Genomic DNA, 15209 nt, shown 5'->3' with positions numbered 1-15209 from the left:
CTACTACTACTGCTGCTACTGCAACTCCATCAAGTGGATGTATAACACAACCCCCTACTACTACTACTACTACTACTACTACTACTACTGCTACTGCTACTACTACTGCTACTGCTACTGCTACTGCTACTGCTACTGCTACTACTACTGCTACTACTACTACTGCTATTGCTACTACTACTGCTACAACTGCTACTACTACTACTACTACTACTACTACTACTACTACTACAACAACAACTACTACTACTATAGCTACTACTACTACTACAACAACAACTACTATTACAACAACAACAACTACTACTACTACAACTACTACTAATACAACATCTACTACTACTTCACCTACTACTAATACAACAACAACTACTACAACCACTACCACTACAACCCCCACTTGGTAATAGAATTTTGCAGTAAATCCATCAAAGAGAACCGCTTATGTGTGGGTGTTCCGGCCCGTCCCATTCCAATAGACCAATATAGTGGCATGAAAACATTATATTAGCATCATTTTTCAAATGATAAGGGCATTCCATAGCACAATAAATATAAAGAGAGCGTGCTATGGGAGCTGGGGGGCTTTCTAGGAGGGCCGCATTTTAAGGCTGTGGCTGGGAAAGATGAATGATGGGGTGTAAATGAAATGCCATTGCCATTAATGGGAAATGTGGCAGGCAAGAAGCAGGTCAGGAAAAATGTAAAGATATACTTAAGCCATGTTGCCTTGAGCAAGTCCTTTTGACAAAAGTCTTAACATTGACTTGCTCAAATGAAAATGAATCACGGGGAGGGAGAGAGGGAGAAAAAAGTCACAAAAATCAAATTGCATTTCAACCTTAGCCTTCCCTCCCTCCCATTCTCATATAATATATCTTTTATATCAATTGTTTTCTCCCTTCTCTAATGCCACTCCTACTTCAAATGGATTGGGAGTAAGGACCGACCAGGTATCAAACCCTCGACCCCAGAACTGCGAGCCCGACCCACTAACCACTCTACCAATGAGTCGCTAAAAGCAAAACAAACATAAAAAAAAAAATAATAAATTGGTAATCCAGGGAAAAACATGCAAACTCCTCACAATGAATGCCCAACCAGGTATCAAACCCTCGACCCCAGAACTGCGAGCCGACGCACTAACCACTTCACCAACGGGCCACCAAAAGAAAAACAAACATTTTAAAAAAATAAAATAAAATTAGCAATTTCCACACAGTTAGGACTAAACAGGTATCAAACCCTCGACCCCAGAACTGCGAGCCCAACCTGCAAAACCACTTTACCAACGCGCCGCCAAAAGAAAAAACAACAACAATTAGTATCAATACAGTTAAATATCCCACCAGCAAGTGTCTGAATGGGATCCAAAACAAATTATAATAAACCCACAGGCCATCTGGTAAAACAAGTAACTATTAATAACTAATATTTCCCTTTCCGCCGTGAGCAAAAATAAGCAGAACAACAACAGGTAATACACACAAGGATCGCCCCGGGCACAAATCAATGGGGTGACAATCAAAAGCACTTGCATTTCATTACGATAAGCAGCCTATCCTGGCCCGTAATGTCTTTTCTCCCCTCCCCTTCCATATCTCACATTTCATATTTCATACTCCACTCGGCCCCCGAGCCCCGCCCCTCGCGTCCTCCCCCCGTCTGTCCCCCAGGGAGAAGGCAAAAGTTGTCAGTAGCAATCTAGGTTTAATCGTTTCTCAGATCAGCAGCATGTTTTTCTTCCCCCGAAGCGTGTTCTGGAACCCAACGCCGACCCCCCCCACCCCGCCCTCGGAAAATGGCGTCTGGGGAGCGGTCCACCGCCGCTCAAACGCCGCGGCAGCTCGAGGGCAATCGCGCCGACGTCTGCGGCTAATCGTGTAGCGCGCCGTTTCTTTGTGGCCTTTCCTGGTGTCAATTGTTTGGGGATTTTGGTTTTCATCAGTTTAGATATGAATTGGTTTCAAAGGAGGATGAAGATTTTTTTGGTGAATTTTGTGTCCAATCATTTTTGATTTGGGGCTCATGTGGACTGTTATTTGATTTAAAAATAAATCTATACAAGAAATATTTTGTTTTATTTTACTTACAAATGTTTTCTTTAAAATTTTTGGGGGATTTTTAAAGATGTCAATGAGCCTGCCATAATTGAAATATTTTGTGATGGATACAAATCCTTTATTGAAAAAATGGAGGAAAAATGGTATTTTAAAGTTTTTTTTTAATGATCTGATCTTTTCATTTTTTGGTTAAAAAAGAGAGGCAGTCAATATATCTCTAAAAAATAATGTATTCTATTATTTTATCTATTAAAAAATACCGAATTTTCAGTTTTATAATTGTTTTAAGTTTTTTACTGATGTTTTTTTTTTTTTTACCAAAAAAAAATCCACAAAACATTTTTTGGTTGTTTTTGTTACAATTTTTTTTTAAAACATGTTTTTGTATTAAGCAGCATTCTACAGAAATCCATAATCCTTTTAATTTTGATCTAATTTAGGGACCGACCGCTAAACAAACATTTTTATCAATAAAAAAATAAACCCCCATGCTTACATTATCACAATTCAGCAAATAAGACCACCCATCAAGTATAAAATGACACACCAGACTACTGCGCCATCCGTCACTTCAATCGGCCATTTTGGCAACCCTCGGGGGGCCCCTTTGTCGGCGGGGGCCTCGGGCATTTGCCTGTCTGGCCTTTCCGCTCGCCTTGACTTCGTTCTGAGCTAAAACAAGACTTCCTCATTGATACACTGTCCGCTTTATCACCCCCAAAAAACAATGACGGCCCAAAGAACCATTTGTCCGTGCTTATTTGCCCCTCGTGTTTTGTGTACGATGCCACCGCTGCTCGTTGGCACGCCACCCCCGCCAGTCTTGCCAGAACAGGCGCCGTGCAATATGGCGCTCTTTTCGGAAGAAAACCTGGCGAACCCGTGTCATGTTCAAAGTTGTTTACAAAATAATTCCCCAGCCTTTAAACAAAACAAAAAAATAATGACACGATATGCTGGGCGGGGTCTTACATTTTTCCGGACCTTTTCCGGTTCATAATCTAAAGCACTGGTGTCAAAGTGGCGGCTCGGGGGCCAATTGCGGCCCGCCACATCATTTTGTGCGGCCCGGGAAAGCAAATAATGAATGGCGACTTTCTGTTTTAGGATTAAATTAAAATGGAGTACAGATGTATATTAAATTTCCTGATTTTGCCCTTTTTAAATCAAAAATTGTCATCTTTTAATGATTTTTTTCAGTTTTTAGTTCAAAAATCATTTTGTAAAATCTAAAAATATATTTAAAAAAAGCTAAAATAAACATTGTTTTAGATCTATAAAAAACTGAATATTCAGGGCTTTTAATCCAATTCGTTTTAATGCATTTATTAAGAAAAATCGAAATATTCTATCAAAAATTGTGAAATTAAGTTGACTCTTAATAAGCCCCGCCCACTCCACACTTACAGATAAATAAAAGCTGCCTAAATCATGTAAAAATCAAAATAAAAGCATTCCTATGCCAGAGAAAACAATCCCAGTGATGTCACATAAAAGTTAAATTTCATATCCATAAAAAATAAAGCTAGTTGAGGACAAAGAAGCGCTAATGGAACGATTTCCCCGTAAAAATGTCGTTCAGCTGAATTCCCAAAGACATCCTTTTAAACATCTAACAAACGCCGCCCGCCGTCCCTTCTTTCTCCCTCAATTAAGGTTGACGGAATGGCTCATTTAATCTCGGCCAGAGAATCCATTAGAGGACACGTAAACACATTAGACGTCAAGAGACAAACGAGGATGAGGACAAGAAGACTCACAGGTGGCGCCTTTTCTTTGGTAAAGTCGAAAAAGGAAAGATTTGGAAAAGGCTGTACCTTTGCTTTTAGCTAGAAGAGCAGGAGGAGGTGGACAGGAAATAGAAGAGGGAGGAAGGAATCCGCCGCCATGGCCAACCAGACGCCCACAAAAAATAGGAAAAATACAAAAAGAACATCAATAAGACTTTGGGAGTGATCACAAAACACATTGGAAAAAAAGGGCTACCTCTACTTACAAATATCTTCATATGTACATGTAAAATGTACCTCTACTTACAAAATGCCTTTATATGTACTTGTAAAATGTACCTCTACTTACAAAATGCTTCTATATATGTACATGTAACCTCTAGCAAGAATCTAACTTTATGAAAATGATGATTTATATGCTCCTCATTTTAACATCCAAGTATAATAATTCAAAATAAGATGAAAAAGGAATAGTAGTGAAATAAGAGGCGTACCTTGTTCAGCCATCATGTGAGCGAGGCCTTCAAAAGGTAAGAAAAACAAGAAGAAAAAACAAAAACAAAACAAAAAACAGAGAACACATGAACACATTTCCAATACACTTTGGTATTGTGATGACTCGTGTTTTCCCAAACGGGAGAAAACATGACATCGGCAGAAATTCTGATAGGAAACACAGCTTCGAGAACTTAAAAGGCAGCCATTTTGGATCAGTCCAACCATTCTGTGTAACCCCTCCAGGGAAATATTAGCATTAGCTTATAGCCCCAATTACATTAATAATCACCAAAATGATGCTTTTGAAGTAAAGTATGACACATTTTTGATATTTTTGCCTGATTAAGTGTTGATTATGATGCCAGTTCAACTCACCTGGTGTTTTTCCGCCGACCTCTGCAATAAAAAAGAGAAAAGAGAGGAGAAAAGAAAGAAAGAATTAAACACACGCTTACAATTTGCATGTTTTTTGCTATCATGCAAATATAAACACTCTTAAAACTCCATACAAATAGTGAGTGAGGAACTCAGCTAAGTGTATGTTCTGAATCAAAAGTTCAATCACATGATAATCATATGATTCGGGTGATAAACATTGAGGTCAAAAGGTCAAGAGGGAAAGGCTTGAGTTGGACTGAAATTCCGCCACAGAGTTTTTTTGCTTTGTTTTTCGGACAAGTTGAAGTGGATTGGATTTCTATTGGTGTCTATGGCATAAAGGGGGGTGTACATTTTGGGGTCATAAGGTCAAAGGTCAACACGGTCACAATTAGGGCAACTTTTGTGTGTTTTTGCTACATTTTCCATTTTTTAAAGTAAAGAATTAGGCAGCACCAAACGTGTTTAATCATCAAACATCCGTTCCTGCCGACCTGCCATTTCAAACGGATTGGACATCCATCATCCAATAGATTAAGTGGAAGATTAAACGCAAAAGGACAAACATCACTCAATGTCAAGCTGCAAGATATATTTTTTTCCAACATAACATCGACGGTAATTGATTGGAGATGCAATAAATACGCTAGGCTATCCCTAATTGGCCACCTGACTCAAGATGGACGTCAATCAAATATGCGTGGAATATTAATTCATTTTCACATGACAACTTGTGTCAGCAGAGTAACGACATTAAAATGACTTGCTCAAATGTTTATCTGGGAAATCCGCGTCTATTTAAAAGCGATAAATATTTGCGTTGTATTTTTTTTTGATTGATGGAGAATTTTATAGTGAAAATAAACAGATTTTAATCTATTTCTAGTCGCCGTACTGTCGAATTGGAAGATATTTGTGTTAGTACGTGAGCCAAAGCAGTAGTTTTATCGGCGTCATCCATTTTACTTATCCAGCTCAGCACTTGTGCTAATTTCCTGTTCTTTCTGACTTCATTAATTAATCATTGATTAAAGAGTATCAGGCCTCATCTAGTTCACACTGCTCTTAATCCTGTATCGCCATGGCGGCCAAATTGCGCAGCCTAGCTGAATGCACGCCATTTTGGAGACAGATTAGTAGAGTTGATTTAAAAATAATTATAATAACAACTTCATTTAATTTTATTCAGTGAGAGACAAATTTTAGGATTCTGCTACGTCATGATGCAGCCATTTTGTCTAATACATTAAAAATTCTATTTGGTAGTGGATAAAGAGTTTTCTGATTTTTGGGAGCCTTTGTTTTATTCATAAAAATAACCTCAATATTATCTAATGCTTATTAAATAGTTTCATTTTTTCAATAGTTTATTCTGGTAAAGAAATAAAGACAAACAGTACATAAACTAATGTTTTGGTTTTAGCTAACGAAAGCTAAACCGCTACTTAAAACAAGTGACATGTCATTTTAAAGGAAGCGAGCGTAAGACTTTCAAAATAAGTACCAACTTGTAAAAATTGACGTTTTGTGACATTGCATTTCAAAATAAATCATCACCACGACTTAAAATAACCTCCCTAAACACCCAAACTTTCCTCATTTTAATTCATTATCATGTCAATTACCCCATAATAAAAGATTCCTTGCTTTTATTTTTATTGTTTCTTCCTATTTCCTCATAGTAAACTAAAGAAGCTTGCTCATATTTTATCCACTGCGTAATAATGTCGCGGTCAAAAGCAGCAAGGGCAAATGTTTGGGTGTTTGAAGCTCAAGGAGAAAAGGCGGCGGAGTATTCGGGGGGAGTATTTGGGGGGCTTGTTGTGGGGCCGGCGCAATTCCCAGCACAAAAGAACGTGATATAAAACACCTGACATCTTGTGATTGGATCATGAAAAGGAGCCCGGGGAGCTCCATTCTCCCGAGAGGCGTCCTTATCAGAGGCTGCAGGAGCCGCGTCATTAGAATGCCTTGTGCGCCCGTGCCAGCAGTATTTAGATTAGCCTTCAGATTTTACACTTTGCAAACACCCGCACACACCCACACAAAGAACATCCGCACAAAGCCCACAAAGTCAAACCCTTGATGAACCCTGAAACTCTCTTTTGAAATGTAAACGACAGATTTTATATTTCACAATAATGTTTCTTATAATGCAATGTCATTGCAATCAGGTACTGAATTTGTTTGGGTTTTTTTTGGGGTGCTTATTTGGTATTTAAATGATGGGTAAAGGCCTCGGGCAAGTGGACACAAAGCATTAATAGGACAATTAATTCATTAGAGATTTGGCAAGGTGCCTAATTTAGCGCTGTCAGATTTCCATTAGTGAGCAGAAATTGTTTGGGGAAATTGTATTGGTGTTTTTTTGGGGGGGTGACAAAGTACTAATAGTCTAGTTAATAATAGGAGAAGGTCATTTGACTTATATTGGTCCGCTAAAAAATATTTAATTTTATTATTGTGATGCTTGATTCCAATTTTTTATTTTGTGGTGAAATGGGGGTGCTGGAGACTATCCCAGCCAACTCTGGTGGCTAACCAATCGCAGGGCACGTAGTTAGGGACAAGTTAGTGTTCGACCAACTAGCGTAGGGACAATTTAGCATCCAATTGTCCTAAAATGCATGTTTTTAGGCCGTGGGAGGAAATCAGAGTACCCAGAGAAAACCCACATAGAGTGAGAACCCACCTGAAATGGAACCCTGGACCTCAAAATGGCGACATCGATATGCTAACAACTGTCATACTGGACCAACAAAAAATAAAACATTCATTCCCAAATTTTCTGAACTGCTTAATCTCACAAGGGTCGCAGGGGGTGCTGGAGCCTATCTCGGGCAACCATGACGTGATCATGCAGAATTTGTGGGCAACCAAATGGACCACCAATCATAGCTAGGGGCAATTTTGAGTGTTCAACCAGCTAGCCTAGCACCCTGTTAGCCTAGCATTGGGAGTTAAGGACTACAAGGTTGACAGGGCTAACGTTAAAAACTCCGCCCCCCTACCCAAATAAAAAAATGTTCCCTTACCTTCAGTGCAGAAGTCGCCTCTGTAGAGGGTTTGCGAACAATCGCAGAGCATCCGTCCATCCACCACGGCGCAGGTGCCGCCGTTCTCGCAAGGGCTGACGGTGCAACGCCCCTCGGACTCCAGGGGCACCTTGAGACTGCCCAAGAGGCGGGGCTCCGACTTGCCGTACTTGAGGTCCGTGATGGTCCCCCTGAAGGGCCTCATGTCCCTGACGGCGGGCAGCGTGAGCGCGGCGGCGCGGATATCCCGGGGCACGCCCCCCAGGAAGAGGTCGCTGGCCACGTTCATGAAACGCCGCTGAGGCCGCACCTCGTCCGCCTTGACCTCGCCGTCCAGCGCCAGCACGGTGCGTAGCTCGCGGCGGCTCAAGGCGGCCACGTGCCAGTCGCCGTCGTCCACCCGGCGCTCCGACACCACCGTGGCCTCGGCGCAGTCGATGCTGAAGCGCAGGCGTAGGCGTCCCTCCGCCGCCGACAGCTGCAGGAAGTCGCAATAGCCGCCGTCGTCGAAATAGAGCAGCAGGGCCTCCGGGAAGGCCGTCTTGAAGCGGAAGCTGAGCTCGCCGCGAACGCTGGCGTCCCAGCGGAGGTAGCGGGCCCACTGGCCCGGCGCGCCTAAAAACTGCAGTCCGGCACAGGCGGCGAAACACAGCTGCAACGCCGCGAAGAAACTCGGCACATCCATGGCGCGCCCAAATATGGAGTCATCCAATGGGGGGGCTGGGGATTGGCTCCTTACGTTCCCGGCCGGAGAAATATTCTCATGAATAGAAAAAAAAAAATTAAATTGCTATCGAAAGGGTAACAGTCGTGGCGCTTAACAGTCGTGGGGGGAGGGGCCGGGAATGGCGGCAGCGGCGGGCGGCGGGCATGGGTCGTCTTCCTCCTGAGGGGCCGTCCGCAAAAGGGAGGGGAGGTCACTTGAGGGGTTTTGTTGTTGTCGTTTATGTTTTACTCCGTTGTGGAGTTTCTTTGGAGGCTCATGGTGAAAGGGTCCGCTGAAAACTCGTGGGAAGATTTTTCTTCTTCATGTTTCACTCTGGGAGAAGGAGAAGAAGTTTGGGGGATCTGACACTTTCTCCGTGACCCATTACTGTTGAAAAAAAGGAACACAAAGGGTCACCAAAAAACACAGTCATTAAAATCCAGCATTTTTAGCAAGTCAGTTTGAGGATGTGCATTAGTGGTGGCCGGGTTAGGCTACCTTTATTTTGTCTTAAAATATGTCTAAAAATGGCTTTTTACCCAATAAAAAAATAGATTGACTTGAACTGAATTAAATTCAAATTCAACTAAACTGAATTGAATTTGAATTCAAATGAAATGGAACTGAATTGAATTCTGATTCAAATTAAATTGAACTGAATTGAATTCTGATTCAAATTAAATTGAACTGAATTGAATTCTGATTCAAATTCAATGAAACTGAATTGAATTTGGATTCGAATAAAATGGAACTGAATTGAATTCGTTTTCAAATTCAATGGAACAGAAATGAATTCAGATTCAAATAAAATGGAACTGAATTGAATTCGGATTGAACTGAATTGAATTCAAATTCCTTTGAACTGAATTTTAATTCAATTGTACTGAATTGATTTGAATTGAAAGCTTTATAGTCCTTATACTTCAAGAGATACACCAAAAAGAGGAACCCTCCTCCAAACAAACGCAGTTTATTTTCCTTTTTGAAATCTATTCAGCTTTCTGCCTGGCGCACTTCAGCAGTGGCGTTAGCGCTGGCGCTAACGGAGGTCAAAAGGCTAAACGACACGGCTCATTGTTCTGGCTCAAAGGCTCTTTTGACCCGCGCCGATGGGACGAATCCACGTACGCGCGCCGACAAAAGGCGGCGGCGGTGGCGGCGGCACTCTCCAACCTATTAACCACCACCACACACTTGAAGGAGGAGGGGCTAAAAACACATGAAAAAGCCCCCGCTTTTCAAATGGGCGCCACTTGCCAGTCCTTTGACAGCAGGTGACATAAAAAAAAAAAAGGCGTGTATCGGCGCAGACAAAATGTCCCCCGCCGCCGGCTAATTGGGCGGCGTATTCAAATGGCGCCGTTGATATTTGCTGCAGTGAAAGCAAGCGTCTGAGCGCCAAGAAGGATGTTCCGGCTCATCCGCCCCGATTGGGCGGGCCTTTGGCCGAGCGCCCCGCCATCACGCCATCGCCCCGCCACCAAAGTCCTCTCGTCATTTATCACGTCGCTCTAGCGCAAAGCTTTCTTTTTCGGGCGCGTGCTAAAAGACAGCCATTTTAGTTTGATCCCCCACGGGTGAAAAGGGCTTCGCCGTCAGCGGGTGGCGGGCAAGCGGGATGGGATATGTTAGCTTAGGCGCCGCCGCCGAGGGCGGGGGGATTCGTTTCTGAGGCAGACGGCTGATTGGACGGTTGGAAATTGGATGGACGGTTATTGGAGTGGAGAAGATGGATGAAGGTGGTTCTGGGTTTTGAGATTTTTTTGAGTGTTTCGGTGCTAAAATGTGTATTTTTTTAAAGGATGTCTTGTTTTGTCTGTTACTGTCAATGGCAGCCAATCAGATCACATTAATCTGTCTCTTTCCTAATGGTTGGGAGGGCAATGTAATAAAAAAGACTGATTTTTAAAATTTAAAGTGTAGATTGTGCTAGTTATAGGATTTTTTTATTCATTTTTAAAGCAAATGTTTTGTCTGTTTTGGTCAATGGCAGAATTATTCATATTAATTGGCATGTCAATGTAGTAAAAAAAGACTTAAATGTTGTTGAACTGGTTTCTGATTTTTAGATTTTTAAGTGTTGAGGTGCTAAAGTTATGTAAAAAAAACTGTATATTTTTTAGAAGCAAGTCTGGCTCGTTTATCAGTTTTAATTGCAGCTTATCAATTAATATTGATCAGTTTATTCATAGTGATTGGGACATTTTGGCTGTCTATTTCCTGATTTTGAGCGCTCCAAATGCAAATATGCTAACGTGGGTGCTAACATGCTAAAATTACATTGTGATAAATGTAAATACAGCATTTGGTTTCATTTTGAAGCAAGTCTATTTCATTTATTAGCCAATCAGTTCAAGTGATTAAAAATGAAAAATCTAGATTGAGGTAAGGCCTAGAATTATGTTGTTTTGTTATTTTATAAAACCGATGCTACAAAAATGTTTAAAATGCTTCACTAAAATAACAAAATGATTAAAATAATTCAACTATGAAAATAATCAGCCCTCCTAGTCAAAATAGATTGGACAGCAGTACAACCTGACAATTCCTAGCCTGTCCTCCCAGTTTAAATGAATTAGACATGTCTATCATTATCAGTAACAGCCAATCAGATCAATACAATTAACCTAAAAAACCTTTTTATCTATTATTTGAGGCCATAACCAAAATATCTCCCTTTTTTAGCAATTCATAATCAAATCTAAACCCAAAAACAACATTACAAAATACGTATAAAACCACAACCACAACAAATCTACCAAAAAAACAACAACAAAAAAACAGGAACAAAAATTTGTTCAAAAAACATTGCCGACTCCCAACCGCCCAATCCAAGCGAATAGGACACCCGGCACCGACAACACGCCACGTGTAACAATCATGTCGAACACACGCGACAATTTCCCGGCGCTCTGCGGACAGGCCACGCCTTCTTTGGGTAGTGTGGTTCTGCTGCAGCACCCTTCACGGCATTACATCACCCCGTTCCAAAAGGACCACTACTCCACACAAAACCCACCCACCCACAAAAACACACACACACACACACCACTACGACTCACTCAATCTGTTTACGTAACACCTTCGCATAATCAAATACACCCATTTTCTCTCAAAAAAACTGCAAAAAAAATCACATTTAAAAAAAATACCACCCTCATAATAAATATTTTACCTCATTTTCCCCCAAAATTTCACGTCATTTAAACCCCTCCCTATACGCGTAAAGGCAAAAACGCTCCAAAATCATACGCAGTGATAAAAAAATAGAAATGAACCAAAAAATAAAGCTTAAGCAATCATCTAAATCCGTTTTTTATTCGACTTTGGATGGATTAGCGTTACCTTGAGAGCCCTTGGCTTTTTTCTACGCTTGATTTGTCCACGCACTTAATCACCTGCCAAGGCAACGCCACAGCCAAATGACAGACAACCCCCTCTAAAAACCCCCCAAAAACCCATAAAAAAACACCTAAAAAACACACACTTCAATGCAGCATTTTTAAAAAACTTCATCAACATACCATTAAAAAAAATCACATTTTCCGACACACACATTCAAGAAATGCCTTTTTACGAGATTAAAATGAATTCAAAAAAATCTCAACTCGAACGTAGTTTGAAAAAAAAATTGAAGGCCACGCCCATTCCCGTTCTCGGTTGGAAAACGCCCGATTAGGAATTCCCTCCGCATAAAACGCACGAGGATCGTCTAAATAATCCTATTAAGTCTTCAAAGTCAACGTCCAAAAACGCCTATTTTCCCAACACACCACTAAAAAAAACCCATTTGTCCTCTTGACATTGCGAATTTTGTCTTTTTTGGTGTCCTCTTATTTTTTCAGGCTATTAAACAGAGGCCTTCTGCGTAATTTCCACTAAACTAGACATCCAATAGGCTCCAAAATGAGGCCTTTTCGCTCACAAAATGCACAAAAATATCAAAAAACGCCTATTTTAAACCCCCCTTCAATCAAAAATGCTTAAACATACCACAATTTAATTTTAAAATGGCGCAGAATACCGCACCAAAATGTCCTCGTTTTGTAAACGACATTTTTTTAAAACTAAAGCACGATTTTCCTTTTTCCCTCACACGCGCGTGCACGCGGACACGCTGTCACGCGCACGATGATTGCGGTGTTGATTACACGTTCGTTATATTCTTTTAAAAATATATATTTAGACATTTTCTAAACGCAATGGGATGAAAAAAACGATAAATAATAGCGTGTGTTAATTTTGCGGCAGTTTTGAGGGTAAAAAACGTACAAAATTGGCGCAATTGGAGGAAAATATGACGAATTTTGTGCTTTTTTTTGTTTAAGAATATAAAAATGTAAATGGAGGGGTGTTTAAATGTAGCGAAATACGCCGTTTTTGTGCGTGTGTGTGTGCGTGAGTGTGTACGCGTGTGTGTATGTTAGAAATGCGCAAAAGGATGTGCCTGGCGTGCGCTACTTGTTTGACATCCGACTACGAGCCTAACGACGAGAACAATGCGAGGAAATTGGACACCAAAGCGTCTACTCATGTATAATTAACCGTATAAAATCGCCATTAAAAAACGGAACTAAAAAAATCGTCATTGACGCAAAGCTGGCGCAGAAAAAAAACGGATTTTCAAGATGGTTATACAACTGTCACGCGTAATTTGACACCTTCAAGGCCGACGTGAATGAAGAAAAACTCCCAATAAATACGTAATAAATAGCCTCAATTTTCTTGTTTCAGATGGAAAAAAAGATGTTTCTGACCTCTGTCAATCAGCCCAGCGTCAAAAATGATAAATCCACTTTTTGACGTCCAGAGTTGGAGATATTTGTTTAGAAAAAAAAGGTTTCTTTGTCATTTAAATCCAAAAAAAAGGCTTTTCAGGTTCGGCTTTTTTGTTGGGGTGTGTAAGATATGGGTTGGGGTGGGAGGGGGGTCCTTCCTTTGCGACGGGTGCGTCCACGCGAGGGGCTCGTCGCTCGTGGCTCGTCGCTCGTGGCTCGCCTGGATGCGGGCGGAGGCGCGCGCCCGCACACTAGCAGCCGCGCCCACGCGCATGGCTCGGGCCCGCCCTTTTCACTCGAGAACGGCGCGCGTCATTTTTAAAGGCGCGCGCCAGCCAGCACACGAGCGTGTTTCGACTGACGGATGTTTGCGTCAGTGGGCTAAGAGCCTGAAAGTAGACGCTGCAAGGGGCGATTGGCACAAAAACGTCCAATAAGAGACAATCTTTGCTCCTTAAAAGGTGGTTGTACAGTCAACAAATGCGGGGAAACTGGTTGAAAAGTCAACAAATGAGGTCGATTTGGATTTGGTGTGGGCTGGATGGACTACAAAATGGGAGCTTATTTGATGTTGGGGTTAGGCCAATACGGTTTCGAGGGGGAGGGGCTAGTGAAGGGAGGTCGAAAGATGAGTGGAAGGGAATTGGACGTCTATTAGTGTCAATGGGAAGGAATTTTGGGTTACTGTCATTTTAGGGTACTTCCAGGTCACTTTAAGGTCATTTTAGGGTACTTCCAGGTCACTTGTCATTTTAGGGTACTTCCAGGTCACTTTCTTGTCATTTTAGGGTACTTCCAGGTCACTTGTCATTTAAGGGCACTTCCGGGTCACTTCTGGTAAATTTGGGGTCACCTCCAGTAAATTTTGGGGTCACTTTCGGTTATTTGGGTAATTTCCTGTTGATTTTGAGGGAAATTTGTCGGTTCTTGCTGTTCTACTAATTCGCTTCGGCACCTACAAAAACGCCCCCTTAAGACCCCTCGCCCTCCCACCCCACCCTCCAGTTGACAAATAGAGTGCAGCTAGTAAAATTGTTCTACGACCACCGGAGGAGCAAATTATTGATCCTCACACTTCATTCCAAGAGCCATTTGCATTGATTGGCTGCGACGCAACGTGAAAGCTTCCTTCGGTCCTCGCGAGGGCAATCAAAAAGAAACGCCGAGAATACCTAGAAAAAACATGCAAACTCTACACAGTAAGGGCCCACCTGGAATCAAACCCACGACCCGAGAACTGCGAGGCGACGTGCTAACCACTTTACCAACGTTCCATATGAATCACATTTTTTTTTCAACAGGATTTTGAGTGCATGAAAAAGTTTAACAAAAAAATGACACTAATTTCCGCAGTACATTTTTTGCGCGCACACAAACAGACACACCCACATAGGCCAACCGCAACACAACAACGTCACCATCTGGCGTCTAATAAACGCTTACAAGTGTGAAATAAACAGCAGCAGCGCTTTTTACGGCCAGCCAAAGTCGGGCCAGAGTGGGCCTGGCCATCAAAACCCATTTCTCCGCTTCGATTGGCCCACGGTGACGTCAGCGTCCGCCACGGCGCCACGCCACGCCACGGCCTTTCGTCCGGAATCTCACGCTCCGCCATCCCACCAATTTTGGCGTCCAAAAAGATGAAATGGCAGGCGAAAGCGGGTGGGCCCATCGCCGGCCGGCTTGCATCACTCTTCCGCACCGTGTCACCCAATCGCTAAGGTGGCTGGCGTGCTGCGGTATTTTGGGGCGGCGGCCGGGAGAGCGCATCACGCGGGTAATGGATGCCCTTTAGCAAGGCAGCGTGTGACACGAAACAAACGGCCCAGAATTTGCTTTCTCCTAGCCTGCGTGTCGTTAAAATTTCAACCTACCCGACCGACGTCGGGAAAAATGATTAATTAATTCAGGAATACTATACTACTACTGCTACTAATACTACGACCAATACTATACTGCTACTAATACTACAACCAATACTATACAGCTACTATACTACGACCAATACTATACTCCTACTA

General features: G+C 42.0%; 1 protein-coding gene across 10 annotated transcripts in view; it reads right to left on the bottom strand.

Annotated features, from left to right (window-relative positions):
- Positions 1–13440, bottom strand: part of nrxn3a (neurexin 3a) — a 63419-nt gene extending 49979 nt beyond the window's left edge. For 6 of the 10 annotated variants that reach the window (XR_013328280.1, XR_013328282.1, XR_013328278.1 and 3 more), the window contains exons 1-5: positions 13168–13438; positions 7705–8797; positions 4667–4687; positions 4288–4314; positions 3881–3892 (exon numbers count right to left, since the gene is read on the bottom strand). Coding sequence is in view for 5 of the 10 variants with exons in the window: in XM_077730711.1 (XP_077586837.1) it covers positions 3881–3892; positions 4288–4314; positions 4667–4687; positions 7705–8389 (745 nt within the window). In the remaining 5 variants the exon portion in view is untranslated. Of the gene's footprint in view, positions 1–3880; positions 3893–4287; positions 4315–4666; positions 4688–7704; positions 8798–13167 lie in introns of all 10 variants that reach the window. The other 4 variants (XM_077730708.1, XM_077730709.1, XM_077730710.1 and 1 more) reach the window with 3 other exon arrangements.
- Positions 13441–15209: the final 1769 nt, after the last annotated feature.

Source organism: Stigmatopora nigra, chromosome 13 (genome assembly GCF_051989575.1).
Source record: "Stigmatopora nigra isolate UIUO_SnigA chromosome 13, RoL_Snig_1.1, whole genome shotgun sequence".
NCBI lineage: Eukaryota > Metazoa > Chordata > Actinopteri > Syngnathiformes > Syngnathidae > Stigmatopora > Stigmatopora nigra.
The sequence above is the reverse complement of the archived record's forward strand: the minus strand, read 5'-3'. Positions and strand labels throughout refer to the sequence as shown.